The sequence below is a fragment of the Rhinatrema bivittatum genome, chromosome 2 (genome assembly GCF_901001135.1).
Source record: "Rhinatrema bivittatum chromosome 2, aRhiBiv1.1, whole genome shotgun sequence".
Taxonomy (NCBI): Eukaryota; Metazoa; Chordata; class Amphibia; order Gymnophiona; family Rhinatrematidae; genus Rhinatrema; species Rhinatrema bivittatum.
Genome location: NC_042616.1, coordinates 124,351,966 through 124,370,712, shown reverse-complemented (window position 1 = coordinate 124,370,712; position 18,747 = coordinate 124,351,966). Strand labels below are relative to the sequence as shown.

Below are 18,747 nucleotides of genomic sequence, written 5' to 3'. Positions count from 1 at the left end.
AGCAATAAGAACATAAGAACATGCCATACTGGGTTAGACCAAGGGTCCATCAAGCCCAGCATCCTGTTTCCAACAGTGGCCAATCCAGGCCATAAGAACCTGGCAAGTACCCAAAAACTAAGTCTATTCCATGTTACCATTGCTAGTAATAGCGGTGGTTATTATCTAAGTCAACTTAATTAATAGCAGGTAATGGACTTCTCCTCCAAAACTTATCCAATCCTTTTTTAAACACAGCTATATTAACTGCTGAAGCTCATGTGGGTCCTGTAATGATTGTATTACCTGAGAGAGGTCTCCCAGAGAGCCAGGAATGTAGCAGAAAGAAGCCTGAGAAGGGCGCTGCAGGGAAGCCTGAGGTTGGCGCTAAAGGAGGTCCCGAGGACGGCCCTGTAAGGTGCCGAAATACTGAAAAGAGCCCTGGTGTTGCGACCGTCGCTGCTCGACGTCCTCACTCCGCCCTCTTTACCTCTGGTTGACTCCCTCTGGGACAGTTGGCTACCGCAGCGTCTCCATGCTGTCTCTCTCCGGCGTCCCCGGACCGGCTCGACGCTGCAGATCCGCCATGTTGCCTGAAGACCTAGGGCGCGCGCGCGCTCTGATTGATGTACCAGCAAGGGCGCGAACCTCTGGGGCGTCCCCTGAGATGACATCATCCGCTTCCAATATTTAAAGGTCTCTATTTGCATTATCAAACTGAGTTAGCAAGGGGTTGGTATGGGATTGTGTCTCGTTACCTTCGGACTACTCCCCCAAGCTACTCTGCCTCCTCGGACTTACCAGAGGTACCCGCTCCTTGGGGGCCTCGCTCTTTTCTTTACTTTCAGATTACAGATAAGAACTGGTACTCGCTCCTCGAGGGCCCATGTTCCTGGACCCTCTGAAGATTCTCTTCTGCCTGGAAGCTATCGCTACTACTAACAATTGTGAGTTACCATCGCTTTCTCAAAGCCTACCCTGGAACCAGGTACTCGCTCCTCGAGGGCCTAATCCTTTCCAGCTCCTGAGCTTCCTTGAGACCTTATGTGAGCTTTGTCATCTAGTTCTGTTCATGAACTCTGCCCACTCTGCCTACTCACTTTCTATAGTTTCTCAACAGCTCAGCCATCCTGGGATCGCTATTCCAGTACCTGAGGGACTTCAGCCCTGCCGGGCATATCAGCTCACTACTGCCATCTCTGGGGGTTTCAAAACCTGTTTAATAAAAAAAGTAATGTGTGTCTGTCTCCAAACTCAAGCCTAGCCGGTGGTCCCTTTCGGGATATCCTCCTGGGGGCGTGGTCATCTGCCACCAGCCCAGGGATCCACCCACAACCATAACAGATCCATTTCAGATTGCTAACTCCTTAGCAAGATGATATCTGAGACACTACAGATTGCTAGCTCCTCCCTCCTGCAGGAGCTTCCAACACAGATTCCTAACAGATTGCTACTCCAGCAGCTCACTCACGACAGATTGCTAATACTATCTCATTGCTCCTCCCATCAGATAGCACGTCATCAACTGAGTGCTTCTCCCCAGCAGACTGTTCACTACGTTCACTTCAGATTGCTAACTCCGCCCATGGAGTACATCAGATTGCTAACTCCGCCCACGGAGTCAGATCAACAACACCTGGTGAGGGCAACACAGACTGCCCAGAAGGGGGCAGTACCAAGGGGCCTATGAGAGGCAGATGGTACTAACAGTGTTGTCTGGATAACCCTAAGGTGTGGGGGTGAGTTTGACCTTAGAGCTCTGAACCCAAACCTAGCTGGTGGGAGGCCAGATGAACGGGAGTGGGGTATGTGGTACTTCTCTGGATGGGATCCAGGTGGGAGTAGGGACGCTCAGACCAATGGGTCCAAGATAAGGAATGGATTATATAATGTAGTGACCTCATTTTATCCTTAGTGTATTGGCAGGACCAGACTAGATGCCTGGTCCACCTTAAACCTCACAGAGGGAGAAAGCTCTGTGGGTGGGACTCTGCTGGAGCAGGGAGAGTCCTGAGATCAAGACCAGCTGGGGAAGAATAAGAGAGTAAGCCGATGGAACCACCTTAAGGTGGTTTCATCAGCATTATAAAGATATAACAAATAAAGAGTTAACAAATATGGCTAAGCATTATAAGACAATGCACTTAAAAGCTTGATACATTTTTCTTGAATTGAGCTTCAAAGTAAACGGATAACTACCTGTTGGCATTCTCCGTGGTGAGCGGCTTTAAAAACTTAGCATTTTGCTGGAATGTAATCAACTTGAGCACTCCTTGAAGATGTTATCAGTTTATATAAAAGCATTGTGATACAAAAGAGACTTATTTTTTCGGCAGCAGATATATTCCACTGATGAAGCCAATATATTCCACTGATGACGCCAATATGGTGAAACAGAGATCTTTGTAGGGATTGTGCCAAGAGTGAGTTAAGTAATCATGTGGGAATGAGAAATATAAGGGTACACATTTAAACTGATGCTGGAAGTTGTGGGACATTCAAAGGGATACACAAATTTAATTCATGTGGTCAAATGCAATATAATTTATATTAGCATAGTGTGGGAACAAATGATGATTTCCCTCAGGCCTGGAGACAAACTAGACTGACTCCAGCCTTCTTAAAACAGTAACACTTTATTATAACTTCACACATGCAGATCCATAGACTGTCTTCTCCTCAGACAGTGTACACTCGCTGAGGTAGATCTTCAAACGATACGCGAGTGCGTACTTTTGTTCGCGCAGCAGGCACGAACAAAAGTACGCTGGATTTTATAAGATACGCGCGTAGCCTATAAAATCCGTGGTCAGCGCGCGCAAGGCTGCGCAAAATCAGCAGCCTGCGCGCACCGAGCCGCGCAGCCTGCCTCCGTTCCCTCCGAGGCCGCTCCGATTTCGGAGCGGCCTTGGAGGGAACTTTCCTTCGCCCTCCCCCCACCTTCCCCTCCCTTCCCCTACCTAACCCCCCCCCCCCCCCCCCCCGGCCCTATCTAAACCTCCCCTTACCTTTGTCGGCAAAGTTACGCCTGCTGAAAGCAGGCGTAACTTTGCGCGCGCCGGCCGGCAGCCCCGCTCCGTCCTCCGGTCCCGGGGGCTGGTCTGGAGGCCTCGACCATGCCCCCAGGCCGGCGCCACGCCCCCGGGCCCGCCCCCAAAACGCCGCGGCACGCCCCCGAAACGCCGCGTCATTTCGGGAACGTCCCTGGACAAGCCCCCTCTCGCCCCTTTTTGAAAGCCCCGGGACTTACGCGCGTCCCGGGGCTTTATGCGCGCTGGCAGCCAATGCAAAATAGGCATGCCGGCGCGCGCAGGCCTTTTAAAATCCGCCCCTTTATGTACAGTGAGTTACTTCGTCTCAGCTCTGGGTTTGGACAGTGTTGCATACAGGAGCTGCCTTCCTCCCAGAAACCTGGCCTGGTCTGGTTATCTCCATCTGGATCCCAGTTCTTATTCCCCAGTCTCTGACTATGCCCTCTGAGCCCCACCTGCCCTACAGGATCCCGTCCATAGAGCAAGTTTCCCTTAAGGCATTTAAGGTGGACCAGGCGTTTAGCCCGGTCCTGCATCGTTAAATAGGGGAACACTAGGGGCACTGCCTCACACATAGTTAGAAATTAGTATAAGTACAATATAGGTAAGTTTTATTAATGTTTTTTGATATGTGCGAGTGAGTAGTAAATGGTGCTATAGTTGTGGATGATATTAATTATTATGAGTGCATATTTGAAGGTGTTCATTGTCAAACATTAATGCTATATTCTTATCGTTTATATAAAAATTGATATATGTTGGGTTTTGGATATTGTATAATAAGCTTAAGTTAATTGCACTCTTAATGATTAAGATACCAATAGTGTTACTCACCAATATATTTGTATATATATGTATACATAAAATGTCAGATAGTGCAGTTTAGTGCATAGGGGGATAATGGCTAAAGAGTACATTATCTTACATTTGCATATCATTTTTCCATATTTGAATACATGATTCTGATAACTTGTACCCTAGCCATAATTTGTGTTAAAGAGTGCATTTTGTACCTATTGTGGATAATAAAAATACCATGCTTTAGTACAAAGGTCCTTATATGTTAGTTTACCTCCAGAAGATGTACAGCACTATAACTTTAACCTGTGTAAATGAGAACTATTGAGTTCTATTTTATAGATACATGCTGGTCGAAGCACTTGTCCAGCACTCTGGATTGGTCCTTCTTTTGAGTAAGATCCAATCATAGAGTTGGAGTTATGATCTGAAAATGGTCCATTCTTGGCCTTATGGCTGAGACTGAGAAGCTGTAGAATTGAGAGAGGGGGAAGCAGGCAGGTTTAATGTCCCATCACCTGACTCATTTGAGGGTACAGTTATATTACAACCATTGCCAAAACAGGAGGTTTGCCCTACCTGGAAACAAAAAAAAAATACAAATACATAAATAAATAAACATTTTAAATAATAAGTATATATGTCTGAAGCAAAATGCATTGAATCAAATAAAATCATTACTTTCTGAATGGGAGAACAGATACACCTTCAAAGAGTATATGGCATTATGGCTTTTGTGTTTTTAATTCCTGTAATTTATATTTCATGGTCAGATGGATCTTTTCTTTCCTCTTTAGGAGTAGGACTACAGCAGGCCAAAGACAAACAGACTACGTTGATCCCGCCAAAGGCAAACAAATGGTTTTTACCTTATAGTGTCCAAATGCTTCATTTATTTTTCCCTTTCTTTGACGAAGGTAAGGAAAGATAACTTTCTACCACTTCATAAAGCATTGTGATGTAGGATTTCAAATATATCTGATTTTATTAGTAAAGTATAAAGAGATTATTTTAAAAAAATATGTGAAAACATAGATATACCATAGAAAAGCATGAATAATAGTGGTACTTGACTAACAATGTCTTTTCTTTAGTCATGAACTCAAGAATGATGCCAGATCCTAGGCCAAATAATATAGTAACATAGGAAATGACAGCAGATAAAAACCAAAATGGTCCATTCAGTCTCACAGTATTATTTAGGGTGGTAACCACCACTCCATGTATGTTACCCCAATGTGTTCCTGGAAGCATGAATGATAAGAGGCGGGTGGCATCTTATAGACTAACCAGTTTATTGAGGCATGAGCTTTCAAGGACAGAGTCCACTTCGTCAAATGCATGAAGTGTAGTATAGACAATGGGTAATATATATGGGGATGGAGTGTAATTAGCATTATAGTCCAGTCTACAGACAACTAGACTATAATGCTATTAACAGTGTTTCCACAACCTGCCTGTCTAATTCAGTGCCTGAATTTTGTTCTGTATCCTCTCCCCCCATCCCTACCTCATCTGTCTCTAGCCTCCCTATGTCCTTTCTGAAGTCAGCCTCCAAAACTGAGCACATTCATCTAGGTGTAGTCAAGGACAGATAAAGGGGGCACCATCACATCCTTTCTTCTATTGGTTATGCCTCGCCCTGTGCCATCCATCATCTCTGTGACTCTTCACTATTTTGCCACCTTGAGATCATCAGACAGTATTGCCTCAACATCAATGCATATCAGTTCTTTACCACCTATCACAAATTGCTCCCACAGATTTCTGCACCTCAAGTGTAAAAATCTGCTCTTTTTGGTATTGAATTTTTATTACAAAACGGAGAATCAAAATTTAATGATCAAACTCTGGTGTCCAGTACTGTTTTCATGGGTAATAACCATTTTGCAGGTTATAATTCTAGCTGAGGACTAGTACTGTTTTTACTTTATATGCAGCTGTGTTGTTGTAATTGGATGTTTTGTTAAATTTTTTTTAGTATTTTTTATGCAAATAAAAACTTTCATAACTGTATGCTAATCAGTCTTTCAAATGACTCAACTCCCCAATGTGAGCTTGCTTAATACTTGACCCAATAAAAATCTTTGAACTTATCTTGCTGAATGCTGTAAGTGATTGTTGTTCCTGATAAAATCTTCTTAGCTGTAATGAAAATTAAACTCATGCCCGCCCGACACTGGCAGTGTTTCAACACATAGCGTCTGCTTCAGGGGTTGGAGAGCTGAATACAGAAATCGATAAACACAGTCAATATATTATCTGTCACCAGAGAAGGATCTATAATTTTATAAAACTTACATGGTTACAGCATTTTCTTCATTTCTTTACTGCTGTCTTCTCTATCAGATGGTATTAATCCTTGATTCGTCAATATTTAAATAGCTTATGGCCAATCACATTCTTTCCCGAAGCCGGTATCCGCCTACTATATTAAATTATGTCATCACATGCTGTCTTTAAACTCACTTAATCCTCGTCAATAAATGTCTTTATTGCTGTGAAAACTCCCTCCGTGTAGTGCCTGTAACCTTTTCATTAAAACCTTAGCAGAATATAAAATATTCTCTCTCTCATTTTCTTGCATTCGTTAAAAGCTGCTAATATTCAAAAAGCACCTGGCTGATTACACTCATTGATGACTAGAAGGTCGTCATATTCCTACATACAGATTGTATTTGGAATTCTAATGAGGAAAAATCCTCCTACATAATGTAACCAGATGGTTAACTGACCAACTTACTCCATGGTTTTTCCCAGGGAGTTCAACAGAGAAATTGAGTGGTCGATCTTTTATTAACAGACAAAAATATAAATCCATCGGTCTCTATCGCATTGATTTCAAAGGCGATCAACGTGGAGTAAAGTTTCTAGAAGCTTTGACTAGCACACTAAGCATGCCCAGCATGCCACTATCTGTGCGACAACGCAAGGTTCCCCCTTCAGTCTTTCTTTTTCCGCAGTGCAGTTGCCTCACGGTTCATGGAGCTCTGCTCTTTTTCTTGTTTGCTTGTGAGAAAAGTCTCTTTTTTCCCATTCCATCACCGGGTCCCCCCTTGGTGGTTAGTGCCTCCTCGGCGCTGAGGTTAAAACTTCCTTTTTCTTACTCCTTGCAGTCGATTCCTGGCTTTCGTGTCTCGGTGACCGCCAGTCATCGACCGCTCGTCGGGTATTTTTTCTATGGCGTCGTTCGGCTTTCGTCGGTGCCCCCAGTGCCCGCGGACCATGTCCATCATGGATCCGCATAAGGTTTGCTTCTTCTGCCTGGGGGCCTCGAATGACGTCCGAGGGTGTCAGCTGTGTGACCAGATAACCCCCAAGGGCCATTGTACATGCCTTGATAAGATGGAGAAACGTTTTGGTTATAAAAAGTCTGCTCCATCCACACCCGCATCGAAGTCATCGACGCCGGGGGTTTGAGGGGAGCCCCTTCATTTGCTCCATCTCGCTACTCCTCTTTCCATTTCTTCAAATGATTATGGAAACAGTGACTGATCCTCCATGATCTCGCCGGTTTCCAGGGCATCAGGATTCTCCGCCTCCTCGACATCGGAGAAAGACCGGGCCAGGTACTGTGGGAGGTCCCCCAAGCATCGACACCGGTGTTGGGCACTGTGCCGCCTCGGAGGACCAAGGACAAGCCGGTGATGCCTCGTCCCCCTCCCTCAGTCCTGGCTTCACTGGACTTTCAGGAGGAGTTGGCCGCAGGGGCAGACCGTGGTGCTCAGAGCTCTTTGGAGAGTCGAGCCGCCCACGCCACCAGCCCCCGATGCTGGTGCCAGAGGCCTCCACCATCTATCTTGGCACCCTTTGCTGAAGCATTTGGACGTCTTGTTAAGTGCCCTACCAACACAACTCGGTGCCCGAGAGACCTTTGGTGCACCAGCGCCACTGATGCCCCCCCTCGGGAGTTATTCCTATCATCGAATCTGAGGAGAAGGAAGACATGGCCGTGCTTGCGTTCCCAAGGCCTCAATTCCCAGAGTGATTGCCCCGGGCCTTCCGGCCTCCCACGGCCTTCGGTTCCTCCTGATGCCAAGGGAACCATTGATTCCCACAGTGCCTCTGAAGCTATCAGAGCCCAGGGCTGGGTTCCCTCACAGGCCTCGGCCGTGCCACGCTGGCCTGAGTGAGGAGGAAGGCCCTTATGACCCTTTGGGGATGATTCCTTGGAATCTTCTTCTGAATATTCAGACGACCCCCTCTCCGAGCCTTCCCCCACCGGAGGAAAGGCGTCAGTCCTCCACCCCAAGGATCTTTCCATCGCAAGGTTTGTCAGGGCCATGGCCAAGGCTAATCCCTTTCAGCTCCTTATGGAGGAGGATGCGTGACATAAAATGCTAGAAGTGCTTCAGGTTGTCGATGCTCCTAAGGAAATCATGGTGGTTCCCATCCATGACATGTTTAAGGATCTTCTTAACCGGATGTGGGAACACCGAATCTCCATATCCCCGTGAACAGGAAGGCGGATGCCAACTACTTGGTGCAGCACACCGTGGGGTTCGAGAAGCGGCACCTCCCCCAGTCAGTGGTTATGGAGTCTGCCCTAAAAAAAGCCAGGCATTCCCATAGCCACGCTTCTGCCCCCCCGGGGCGAGAACATAGCTTGATGCCTTGGGCAGAAAGGTCTTCCAGGGCACTATGTTGGTCATCTGTATTGCCACCTACCAGCTGTACATGATCCAGTACCACTGGAACCTCTGGAAGTGAGTCCCGGACATTAAGAACATAAGACATAAGAACATGCCATACTGGGTAAGACCAAGGGTCCATCAAGCCCAGCATCCTGTTTCCAACAGTGGTCAATCCAGGCCATAAGAATCTGGCAAGTATCCAAAAACTAAGTCTATTCCATGTTACCATTGCTAGTAATAGCAGTGGCTATTTTCTAAGTCAAACTTAATTAATAGCAGGTAATGGACTTCTCCTCCAAGAACTTATCCAATCCTTTTTTAAACACAGCTATACTAACTGGATAATTCATATGGATAATCAAAATCCATTTCGTTCTACCAAGTTGTATTTCTGCTCATTGACTCTCTATCTTTGCACTGTCATATATTATCTAGTTAGCCTTCTCTCATCGTTCATTGTAATTTCTAGGGGTGTGCATTCGTTTTGAACTTAAATGTAAAACGCAACTTATTTTTGTTTTTTAACTTAAAAAAGTGATGAGCCGAAAACGATCGGTTTCCAACTTATTCAACATAGCTATGTTGAATACGTTGGAAATCGCGATTGTTGATCCTAAATAAAAATTTAAACCCCTCACCCTCCTTAATCCCCCCCCCCCCCCCAAGACTTACCAAAACTCCCTGGTAGTCCAGCAGGGAGTCAAGACGCCATTTCTGAACTCCTTTGCGAGGAGCACGTGACGTCGGCATCACGTCGGAGTGACGCGGCGTCACGTGATTCCCCGCGCGTTCGCTCCGGGACCTTCGTTGCACCCAAAAGGAACTTTTGGCCAGCTTGGGGGGTCCGACGTCACGTGCTCCTCGCAAAGGAGTTCAGAAATGGCGTCCTGACTCCCCGCTGGACCTCCAGGGAGTTTTGGTAAGTCTTGGGGGGGGGATTAAGGAGGGTGAGGTGTTTAAATTTTTATTTGCACGTATGGACATAGACTCAACTTATGGAATTCTCCATATGTCCATATTGACCGAAATTGACCCCCCCTTTCGACTTATGGACTTATGAACATAAACTTTTGCTCTGCACATCCCTAGTAATTTCCTTTCTCAGTTACCTGTAAACCGACATGATGTGTCCTACGAATGCCGGTATATAAAAAGCGTTAATTAAATAAATAAATAAATAAATAAATAAATAAATAACTAACTGCACTAACCACATCCTCTGGCAACAAATTCCAGAGTTTAATTGTGCGTTGAGTAAAAAAGAACTTTCTCCGATTAGTCTTAAATGTGCCACATGCTAACTTCATGGAGTGCCTCCTAGTCTTTCTATTATCCGAAAGAGTAAATAACTGATTCACATCTACCCGTTCTAGACCTCTCATGATTTTAAAGACCTCTATCATATCCCCCTCAGCCGTCTCTTTTCCAAGCTGAAAAGTCCTAACCTCTTTAGTCTTTCCTCATAGGGGAGCTGTTCCATTCCCCTTATCATTTTGGTAGCCCTTCTCTGTACCTTCTCCATTGCAATTATATCTTTTTTTAGATGCGGCGACTAGAATTGTACACAGTATTCAAGGTGCGGTCTCACCATGGAGCGATACAGAGGCATTATGACATGTTCTGTTTTATTCACCATTCCCTTTCTAATAATTCCCAACATTCTCTTTGCTTTTTTGACTGCCGCAGCAACTGAACCAACGATTTCAATGCGTTATCCACTATGACGCCTAGATCTCTTTCTTGGGTTGTAGCACCTAATATGGAACCTAACATTGTGTAACTATAGCATGGGTTATTTTTCCCTATATGTATCACCTTGCACTTATCCACATTAAATTTCATCTGCCATTTTGCTGCCCAATTTTCCAGTCTCACATGGTCTTCCTATAATTTATCACAATCTGCTTGTGATTTAACTACTCTGAACAATTTTGTATCATCTGCAAATTTGATTATCTCACTCGTCGTATTTCTTTCCAGATCATTTATAAATATATTGAAAAGTAAGGGTCCCAATACAGATCCCTAAGGCACTGCACTGCCCACTCCCTTCCACTGAGAAAATTGTCCATTTAATCCTGCTCTCTGTTTCCTGTCTTTTAGCCAGTTTGCAATCCACAAAAGGACATCACCACCTATCCCATGACTTTTTACTTTTCCTAGAAGCCTCTCATGAGGAACTTTGTCATACGCCTTCTGAAAATCCAAGTATACTACATTTGCTGGTTCACCTTTATCCACATGTTTATTAACTCCTTCAAAAAAGTGAAGCAAATTTGTGAGGCAAGATTTGCCTTGGGTAAAGCCATGCTGACTTTGTTCCATTAAACCATGTCTTTCTATATGTTCTGTGATTTTGATGTATAAAACACTTTCCACTATTTTTCCTGGCACTGAAGTCAGGCTAACCTAGTTTCCCGGATCGCCCCTGGAGCCCTTTTTAAATATTGGGGTTACATTAGCTATCCTCCATTCTTCAGGTACAATGGATGATTTTAGTGATAGATTATAAATTTTTACTAATAGATCTGAAATTTCATTTTTTTAGTTCCTTGAGAACTCTGGGGTGTATACCATCTGGTCCAGGTGATTTACTACTCTTCAGTTTGTCAATCAGGTCTACCACATCTTCTAGGTTCACCGTGAATTGATTCAGTCCATCTGAATCATTACCCATGAAAACCTTCTCCATTACTGGTACCTCCCCAACATCCTCTTCAGTAAACACCGAAGCAAAGAAATCATTTAATCTTTCCGCGATGGCCTTATCTTCTCTAAGTGCCCCTTTAACCCCTCGATCATCTAACGGTCCAACTGACTCCCTCACAGGCTTTCTGCTTAGGATATATTTTAAAAAGGTTTTACTGTGAGTTTTTGCCTCTACGGCCAATTTCTTTTCAAATTCTCTCTTAGCCTGTCTTATCAATGTCTTACAGTTAAACTTGCCAACGTTTATGTATTATCCTATTTTCTTCTGTTGGATCCTTCTTCCAATTTTTGAATGAAGATCTTTTGGCTAAAATAGCTTCTTTCACCTCCCCTTTTAACCATGCCGTAATCGTTTTGCCTTCTTTCCACCTTTCTTAATGATTGGAATACATCTGGACTGTGCTTCTAGAATGGTATTTTTTAACAATGACCACGCCTCTTGCACATTTTTTACTTTTGTAGCTGCTCCTTTCAGTTTTTTTCTAACAATTTTTCTCATTTTATCAAAGTTTTCCCTTTTGAAAGTTTAGCACGAGAGCTGTGGATTTGCATACTGTTCCTCTTCCAGTCATTAATTCAAATTTGACCATATTATGATCACTATTGCCAAGCAGCCCCGCCACCATTACGTCTCTCACCAAGTCCTGTGCTCCACTGAGAATTAGATCTAAAATTGCTCCCTCTCTCGTCGGTTCCTGAACCAATTGCTCTATAAAGCTATCATTTATTCCATCCAGGAACGTTATCTCTCTAGCGTATCCCGATGATACATTTACCCAGCCAATATTCGGGTAAGTGAAGTCTCCCATTATTACCGCACTAACAATTTGGTTAGTGACATTGCAGAGGGCCTGCCTTAACAGCAACAGGAGGCACATTTGGCTATAGTGATGCTGGGTTTAGAGGCTGGCAAACCTGAATTGAGATCCACCTATGATGCCTTTGAAACGGCAGCCTGTGTAGGCACGCCCATAGGATTGCCTGGCTCAGAGCTTCTGGGATGCGGTAGCGCAATTGAAGGACCACCATGACACCCTTCAACTGCTTTCCGCTAGTGCTTCTGATACCCCTTCCCCGGCCAGGAAATCTTCCAGGCCAGGATCCCAGAAGTATTATCCTCCATCCTCTTGAGCTTGCACGTCACGCACTATCTCTAGGGACTGCCCTCACCAGCAGCGAACACCCAGGCCCCAGCTGGCATCCCAGCAAGCCTGGCTAAGGGCTTTTGACTGGCGGCGAGGGAGCATGAATCAGTCAAGCGCACTCCTGATGCCAGATCCCCCAGTGCAAGGCAGGCTCATTGGCTTCACCCATTGCTGGGAGGATGTCACTTTGGACCAATGGGTCCTTACCATAATCCATCAGGGGTACCATCTCAATTTCAGACAGCTCCCAGGGTCCTCTCCCCCATGTCTATTGTGGGGTTTGTATGCCCAGCAAGTCATACTTCAAACGGAACTCTACACCTTTCTCACAGCAGGCACGGTAGAGCCGGTTTCTTGCCCCCAGCAGAGCCGAGGTTTCTATTCGAGGTATTTCCTAATTCCAAAAAGGGAACGGCGGCGTATGCCCCATCCTTGACCTCAGGGTGTTGAACAAGTTTCTCTCAAGAGAAAAGTTCAAGATGGTCTCTCTGGGTTCACTGATTCCCCTCCTTAAAAGAGGAGACTGGCTCTGCTCCCTCGATCTCAAGGAAGCTTACGCTCACATAGCCATTTTCCTTGGCCACAGAAAATACCTCCACTTCGTGGTGGAGAAGGCTCACAATCAGTCAAGGTGCTGCCTTTTGGGTTGGCCTCAGCCACTCGCATCTTCACCAAATGCCTGGCGGTGGTGGCTGTGTATCTCAGGTGTCATGCAGTGCATGTCTTCCCGTACCTAGACTGGTTAATCAGGAGCGATTCCTATGCAGGAGCGCTGAGTGCTTTAGCCCTGACACTGCGGACTCTACAAGGGCCCTGTCACAAGGGATGTCGTTCTGAGCGACAAACCTGCCTGGGTCTCTGAACATGCTGGCGGACTAGCTGAGTCATTCCTTCCAGCTACACAAATGGTCCCTCAATCCGGAAGAGGCGGCCAAACTGTTTCATCGGTGGGGTATACCAGATGTGAACCTCTTCGCCTCCCTGCACAATCACAAGGTAAGCAGATTCTGCTTCCTGTCGTCGGGGTGGCAGACATTTTATATACTGACATTCGATTGAGATATCACATCGGTTTATATATAACTAAACAAATAAGACATGATCTGCTTATTTTACATTGTAACATGGTAACTGATAAGAACGAGGAAGAGAAATATTTACATGGAACGTTATAACATTGCTTCTTGGGAAATGCTATATAGGATACTGTCTAAGAGTGTCTTGGGAAGGATAAATGTGGGGGGGTTCTAGAGGGAGGGAGGAGGGATTGTCCGGAGCTCCAAGCGGGAATACAGCGGTAGGAAACTGAGAAGGAGAAGCTGAAAGGGAGAGGTAGTGAGACGTTCATAGAGGATATTATTAACATATTAAAAGGGATACCTTTCCTAACAGAAATTTAATATTATTAAGTGTAAAAGGTGCTCCTGACTATTGGGGAGGGGAATCAGACCGTGACAATGATAGGGGGGAGGGGGTTCTGTGGACACGGCCCTGTGGATCTGGAACAGCCGGGATGGAGAGGAGCTGCAAGCGGGAATACAGTGGTAGGAAACTGAGAAGGAGAAGCTGAAAGGGAGAGGTAGTGAGACGTTCATAGAGGATATTATTAACATATTACATATCGTTCACAGGATACAGTGTTAAATTAATGTCATCCGGTCTCGATAGTAGCACCTCTGAATCTGCCAGTAGGAGCGCAGAGCGAACGAATCTGAGACCACGCACTGGACGCTCAACGAAAACAGGACAAAAAAGGGGGAAGAATCAAGAAGCGGGACAGATGCAAGCCAGTGGAAAAAGAAGAACAGCGAGCAGAGCAGACATGAACAGAGAAGAGCTCCAACACGGCGGGAATGCGTGTCCCAGAGACAATCAAGATATAACAGCGGTGCCCGCTCCCAGCACGGAAGAAGGCACAACAGCGGTGGGAAACACGACGGCAGCACTGCAGCAGCAACCCCTCGTTAATGCGGTGACACAGGATACAGTACATCACAGCAATAACGAAGGCCAACAGCCGCAAGCAGATGGGATCCAGACGCCAGCGGAAAATAGTAACCAAATGTATCCACCTTGGCAGAACATGGACAGTGCCCACTGGTATTCAAGACCACCTTGGGCACCCAGAGGGCAAGGCCCATACCTGACATGGAACACCGGGAGGCCATGAGAGAGCGGTCCTTATGGAGGAATAGGTAACCACCCTGTCTTCCAACCGCTGTGGTGGGCATGGCCGGCTATGCCATAAGGGGCCTACTAAAATCAAGGTGGACAAGCACAGAACGCACCAATGCAACAAAGTGGACAAGATCAGAATGCACCAATACAGAACATCGAGAAGAGGCTGGTGCCACAGAACGGAGACAAAGAAAGTGAGTCAGATCCTTCCCATGCGAATGCAGCACCTGCGAGACATTTGGCCGGCGCAGAGGCGCAGAAAGATAAAGAAGAACGACAGGACAAACAGAGCACGGATAAGACAGTACGACCCAACCAGGAAGAGAATACTCAGCGGATGGGAGACCATAACATAGGTGAGTGCAGGGATAAGAGTGGGGAAAAGGGGCGTAAGACACCCGAGAAGAACATAGAGGCGGGTGACAAGAGGCGCAAGGCGAAGCGCAGGCGAAAGTCGAGCCACAGTTCCGACAGCACCTCCTCCACCTCCACGTCCGACTCAGACACCAATAGTGATACACCGGCAGCGAACAATACAGAAGATAAGACAGCCAGAGGCCCACCCGCTTTAACAACATTATCTGAACCATGGGAGGCAGTACCAAGACGACTGAGAAAGAGAATAATAAAAAGGAAGTATATTGACATTTTCAGCATATTGCAGGGGAGACACAAAGCGCCTGATCGGAAGAAATCCAAGGAGGGGGCTACATCGGGGGAAAAAGAGCAACAAATCCCCAAGAACATTACCAATTGGATCACCGCTTTCCTACACATGATAAACGTAGTGGGGCGCCGTGACCCGTCACAATATGGACCCATGCTAACATACGCGGTGAACATCATGCAAGCGTATAAAGACCATGACAGCTGGGCATGGCTGAATTACGATGAGAAATTCAGGGACAAGATGGAAGAAAACAAGTTTATGACATGGGGCACCCAGGATGTCAGCTTGTGGATGCAGCAAATGACCCAAAAGACCACAGATAACCCACGAAGCTCCAGAAGACCATCACCTACCAGATCCTCAGCAAGACTGCCACAATCACATGACAACACTTGGAGATATAACAGGGCGACATGTACGTTTCAGGAATATAAATTCAAACATGTGTGTTCTGGGTGCGCAGCACAACATCCTTTATCCAGATGCCCCAAGAAGACAGTGTCGGGGAGTAAGCCTAAAGCGAATTGAGAAGGAACACTTCAAGAAAGCGTGCTTGCCCATTAACTTGGAGAAGATGCAGTCCTGGCTAGAAGTTTATCTTAACCAAAAAAAAGCAGAGAAGTTAACACAAGGCTTCCGGGATGGATTTATCATACCAATACAAGGTCACATCAAGAACACAAAGCATAGCAATGCTCAATCGGTAACTAGACACGAGGACTTAGTTCAAGAAAAAGTCGAGAATGAATTGGCACTCGGGAGAATGGCAGGTCCATTCCATGATCAACCATTCAAGAATATGTGCTTATCACCACTGGCAGTGATCCCCAAAAAGGAGGAAGGAAAATACCGCCTTATCCAAAACTTATCTTATCCCTCGGGAACCTCAGTCAATGATATGCTGCCACAGAGACTTGGAAATACACACGGACGCAACGGGAGGCTGGGGTTTCGGCGCCATCTGTCAGCAGGCTTGGTGCGCAGAACCGTGGCCAACAGAGTGGAGAGACAGTGGCCTAACAAAGAACATAACATTCTTGGAGCTGTTCCCTATATTGGTCACTCTGGTACTATGGAGCGACAGACTGAGGAATAAGCAGGTTATATTTTGGTGCGACAACAAAGAGTGGTCCAAGTATTGAATACACAGTCGGCAAAGTGCCCAAGAGTGGTCAATCTCCTCAGGGAGGTGGTGCTTATGGCATTAAACAACAACATTACATTACAAGCGAGGCATGTTCCTGGAGCAAGCAACGGTGCAGCGGATGCCCTGTCTAGACCTAAATGGCATTTGTTTTTCAAACAGGTCCCAACAGCAGAGGAAACGGGGACAGTCATGCCCACGCACTTATGGAGGATTGGTCGGAGACCACCATGGACCTAGTGCGCAGATCAGTTGCACCATCCACATGGAAGGCGTATTGCAGAGGATACGATAACATAATTGCATTCCTCAGAGAGAATGGATGGAGGCAAGGACCGGTCAGCGATGACATGATTATCAAGTACGTAGCCACTTCGAAAGAAAGAGGAGTATTGAGAAATGCTGTAACAACACACTTGGTGGGGATGGCATTCTTCTTTAAGGCGAAGGGCTGGGGGGATCCAACCAAGTCCTTCATGGTGAAGAAGATGATGGCAGGGTGGGCAAAGAAAGTGGGTCATATCAGTGACAGAAGACATCCCATCACGCATGACATGTTGCAATCCTCTCGTCCATATGTTCCTCGGATTTCGAACGGGAGCTATTTCGCCTGGCATTTTCACTCGCATCCTTCGGGGCAATGAGGGTGAGCGAACTGGTGGCCGTCAACAAAGAGGACCACGGCCAGAGCAGGTTACTGCTAAAGAATGTGACATTGACGATGGACACACTATCCATAACAATTCAAAGATCAAAAACAGATCAGGAGGGAAAAGGAGCTATGCTGTTATTAAAACGGGTAGAGGGGTGCGAGACCTGTCCCATATACAATGCGTGGAGGTATTTACAGCTGAAGCCCGACAAAGGCGTACACTTACTGATACACAAGGATGGTACACCGCTCACCAAGTACCAGTTTGCGGCAGTGTTAAAAACTTCAATCCAAAAAATGAAGCTGGATATTAAAAAATTCACGACACATTCATTCAGAATTGGGGCAGCTACAAGTGCAGCGCAAGCCGGGCTACAGACATCCACAATAAAAAGAATTGGGCGGTGGCACTCCAACGCAGTTAATACATATGTCCGTCTAGATAAGGTAAACATAGGTAACCAGGAGCATTGATTGTATTATATTTTCACAGATTTACGGGTGACACGGCACTCGGCTTGGATCATGGGACACTCCTATGTGCGTTGGGCTGCAAAAAGGGTAAAGCAAAGAACATACGGGCAGCATCTAGGGCTGGCGTCACGTGGATGGTACATCACCTGGATAGGTAAACCGGGTATGCATTGGGAGCGATTAATACCTTTATTGCGGCACATGGGTGAGGCGAGAGCAGCACTGGAACTGCTGATAATTCATCTGGGGGTAACGATTTAGGACTGTCCACATGCAAGCAACTGATACAAGCAGCAAAACGGGACATTATCACGATTATGGACATATTCCCACAAACAGCAATATTCTAGTCGGAAATAATCTCCCGTATGAAGTGGAAAAACTCAAAATTATGGAATAGGGGTAGAAAGAAAGTAAATAGGCAAATTGGGAAATGGATACAGGAGAGGGGAGGAGAACAGATTAGTCACCGATGGGCCGAAGTTGAATGCCCAGGCCTGTTCAGGCAGGATGGGGTCCACCTGTCTGACATTGGTTATGACATCTTTAATAATGTACTACAGGAAGCCATAGAGACCTGGCATAACAGAGGCAGATCACTGAGGCCGCAGTGTAAGGAGCATGTGGGGGGGACACGAGGCAAGGGTATACCCTACCTCGTGCCTTGGCGGTAATCCGGGCCGGTTGGAGCCTATGGCAAGTGGTGCCGGAGGTGGTGAAAGACGGCTGGGTAGCCGATTAGCGCTGGGGAAGCGCAAAAAGGTGACGGAGTCGAAAGTGCTGATGGGCGGGGCCTCTTTGCTGGTGGGCAAGGCGGGGGACCAAAAGGATTAATGCTGCCTTGCTCGGTTACCACGGCGGGCAGCGGGGGACACGGATTACTGGCCCGGGTGCCCAGAAAGAGTTTTGGAAGTTATAATGTATAAAATAAAAGCTGCGGCCTTATTCAACCAACATCAGTGTCAGAGTGATTAATGTGAGACAGGAAAAAGATTAACAAATATGATTATGAGGTACAGGGGCATCTCGACGGACAAAGCAAGCATAAGAGTGACGACTGCTAGTGTTGATACTAAAATATCACGCAGGCAATCACACTGAAGAGCAGACTTGGGGTGAGGAGGTTTTTAAAAAAACAGGAGCCATAACCTTAATACAATAGTGCACAACTTTTATTCCAAAAAAAGCATGAGCATATAAGAAATACATTTTATTATGATATAAACATACAACAAGACCAATGAAAAAGAACAAAATAGAAATCAACACAGTCAAGGAAAAGGCAAGCTGATATTTTGAAGAATCTAGTATTGCTACTTTAAAATAATATAG

The 18,747-nt window shown here is 45.9% G+C and overlaps 1 protein-coding gene across 1 annotated transcript in view; it reads left to right on the top strand.

The window, feature by feature from the left end:
- The window catches only part of LOC115083229, a 509,967-nt gene that overhangs the window by 332,147 nt on the left and 159,073 nt on the right, over positions 1 to 18,747 (top strand). Inside the window, exon 13 of the mRNA XM_029587038.1 lies at positions 4,607 to 4,726. Coding sequence (XP_029442898.1) covers positions 4,607 to 4,726 — 120 coding nt within the window. The remainder of the gene's footprint in view (positions 1 to 4,606; positions 4,727 to 18,747) is intronic.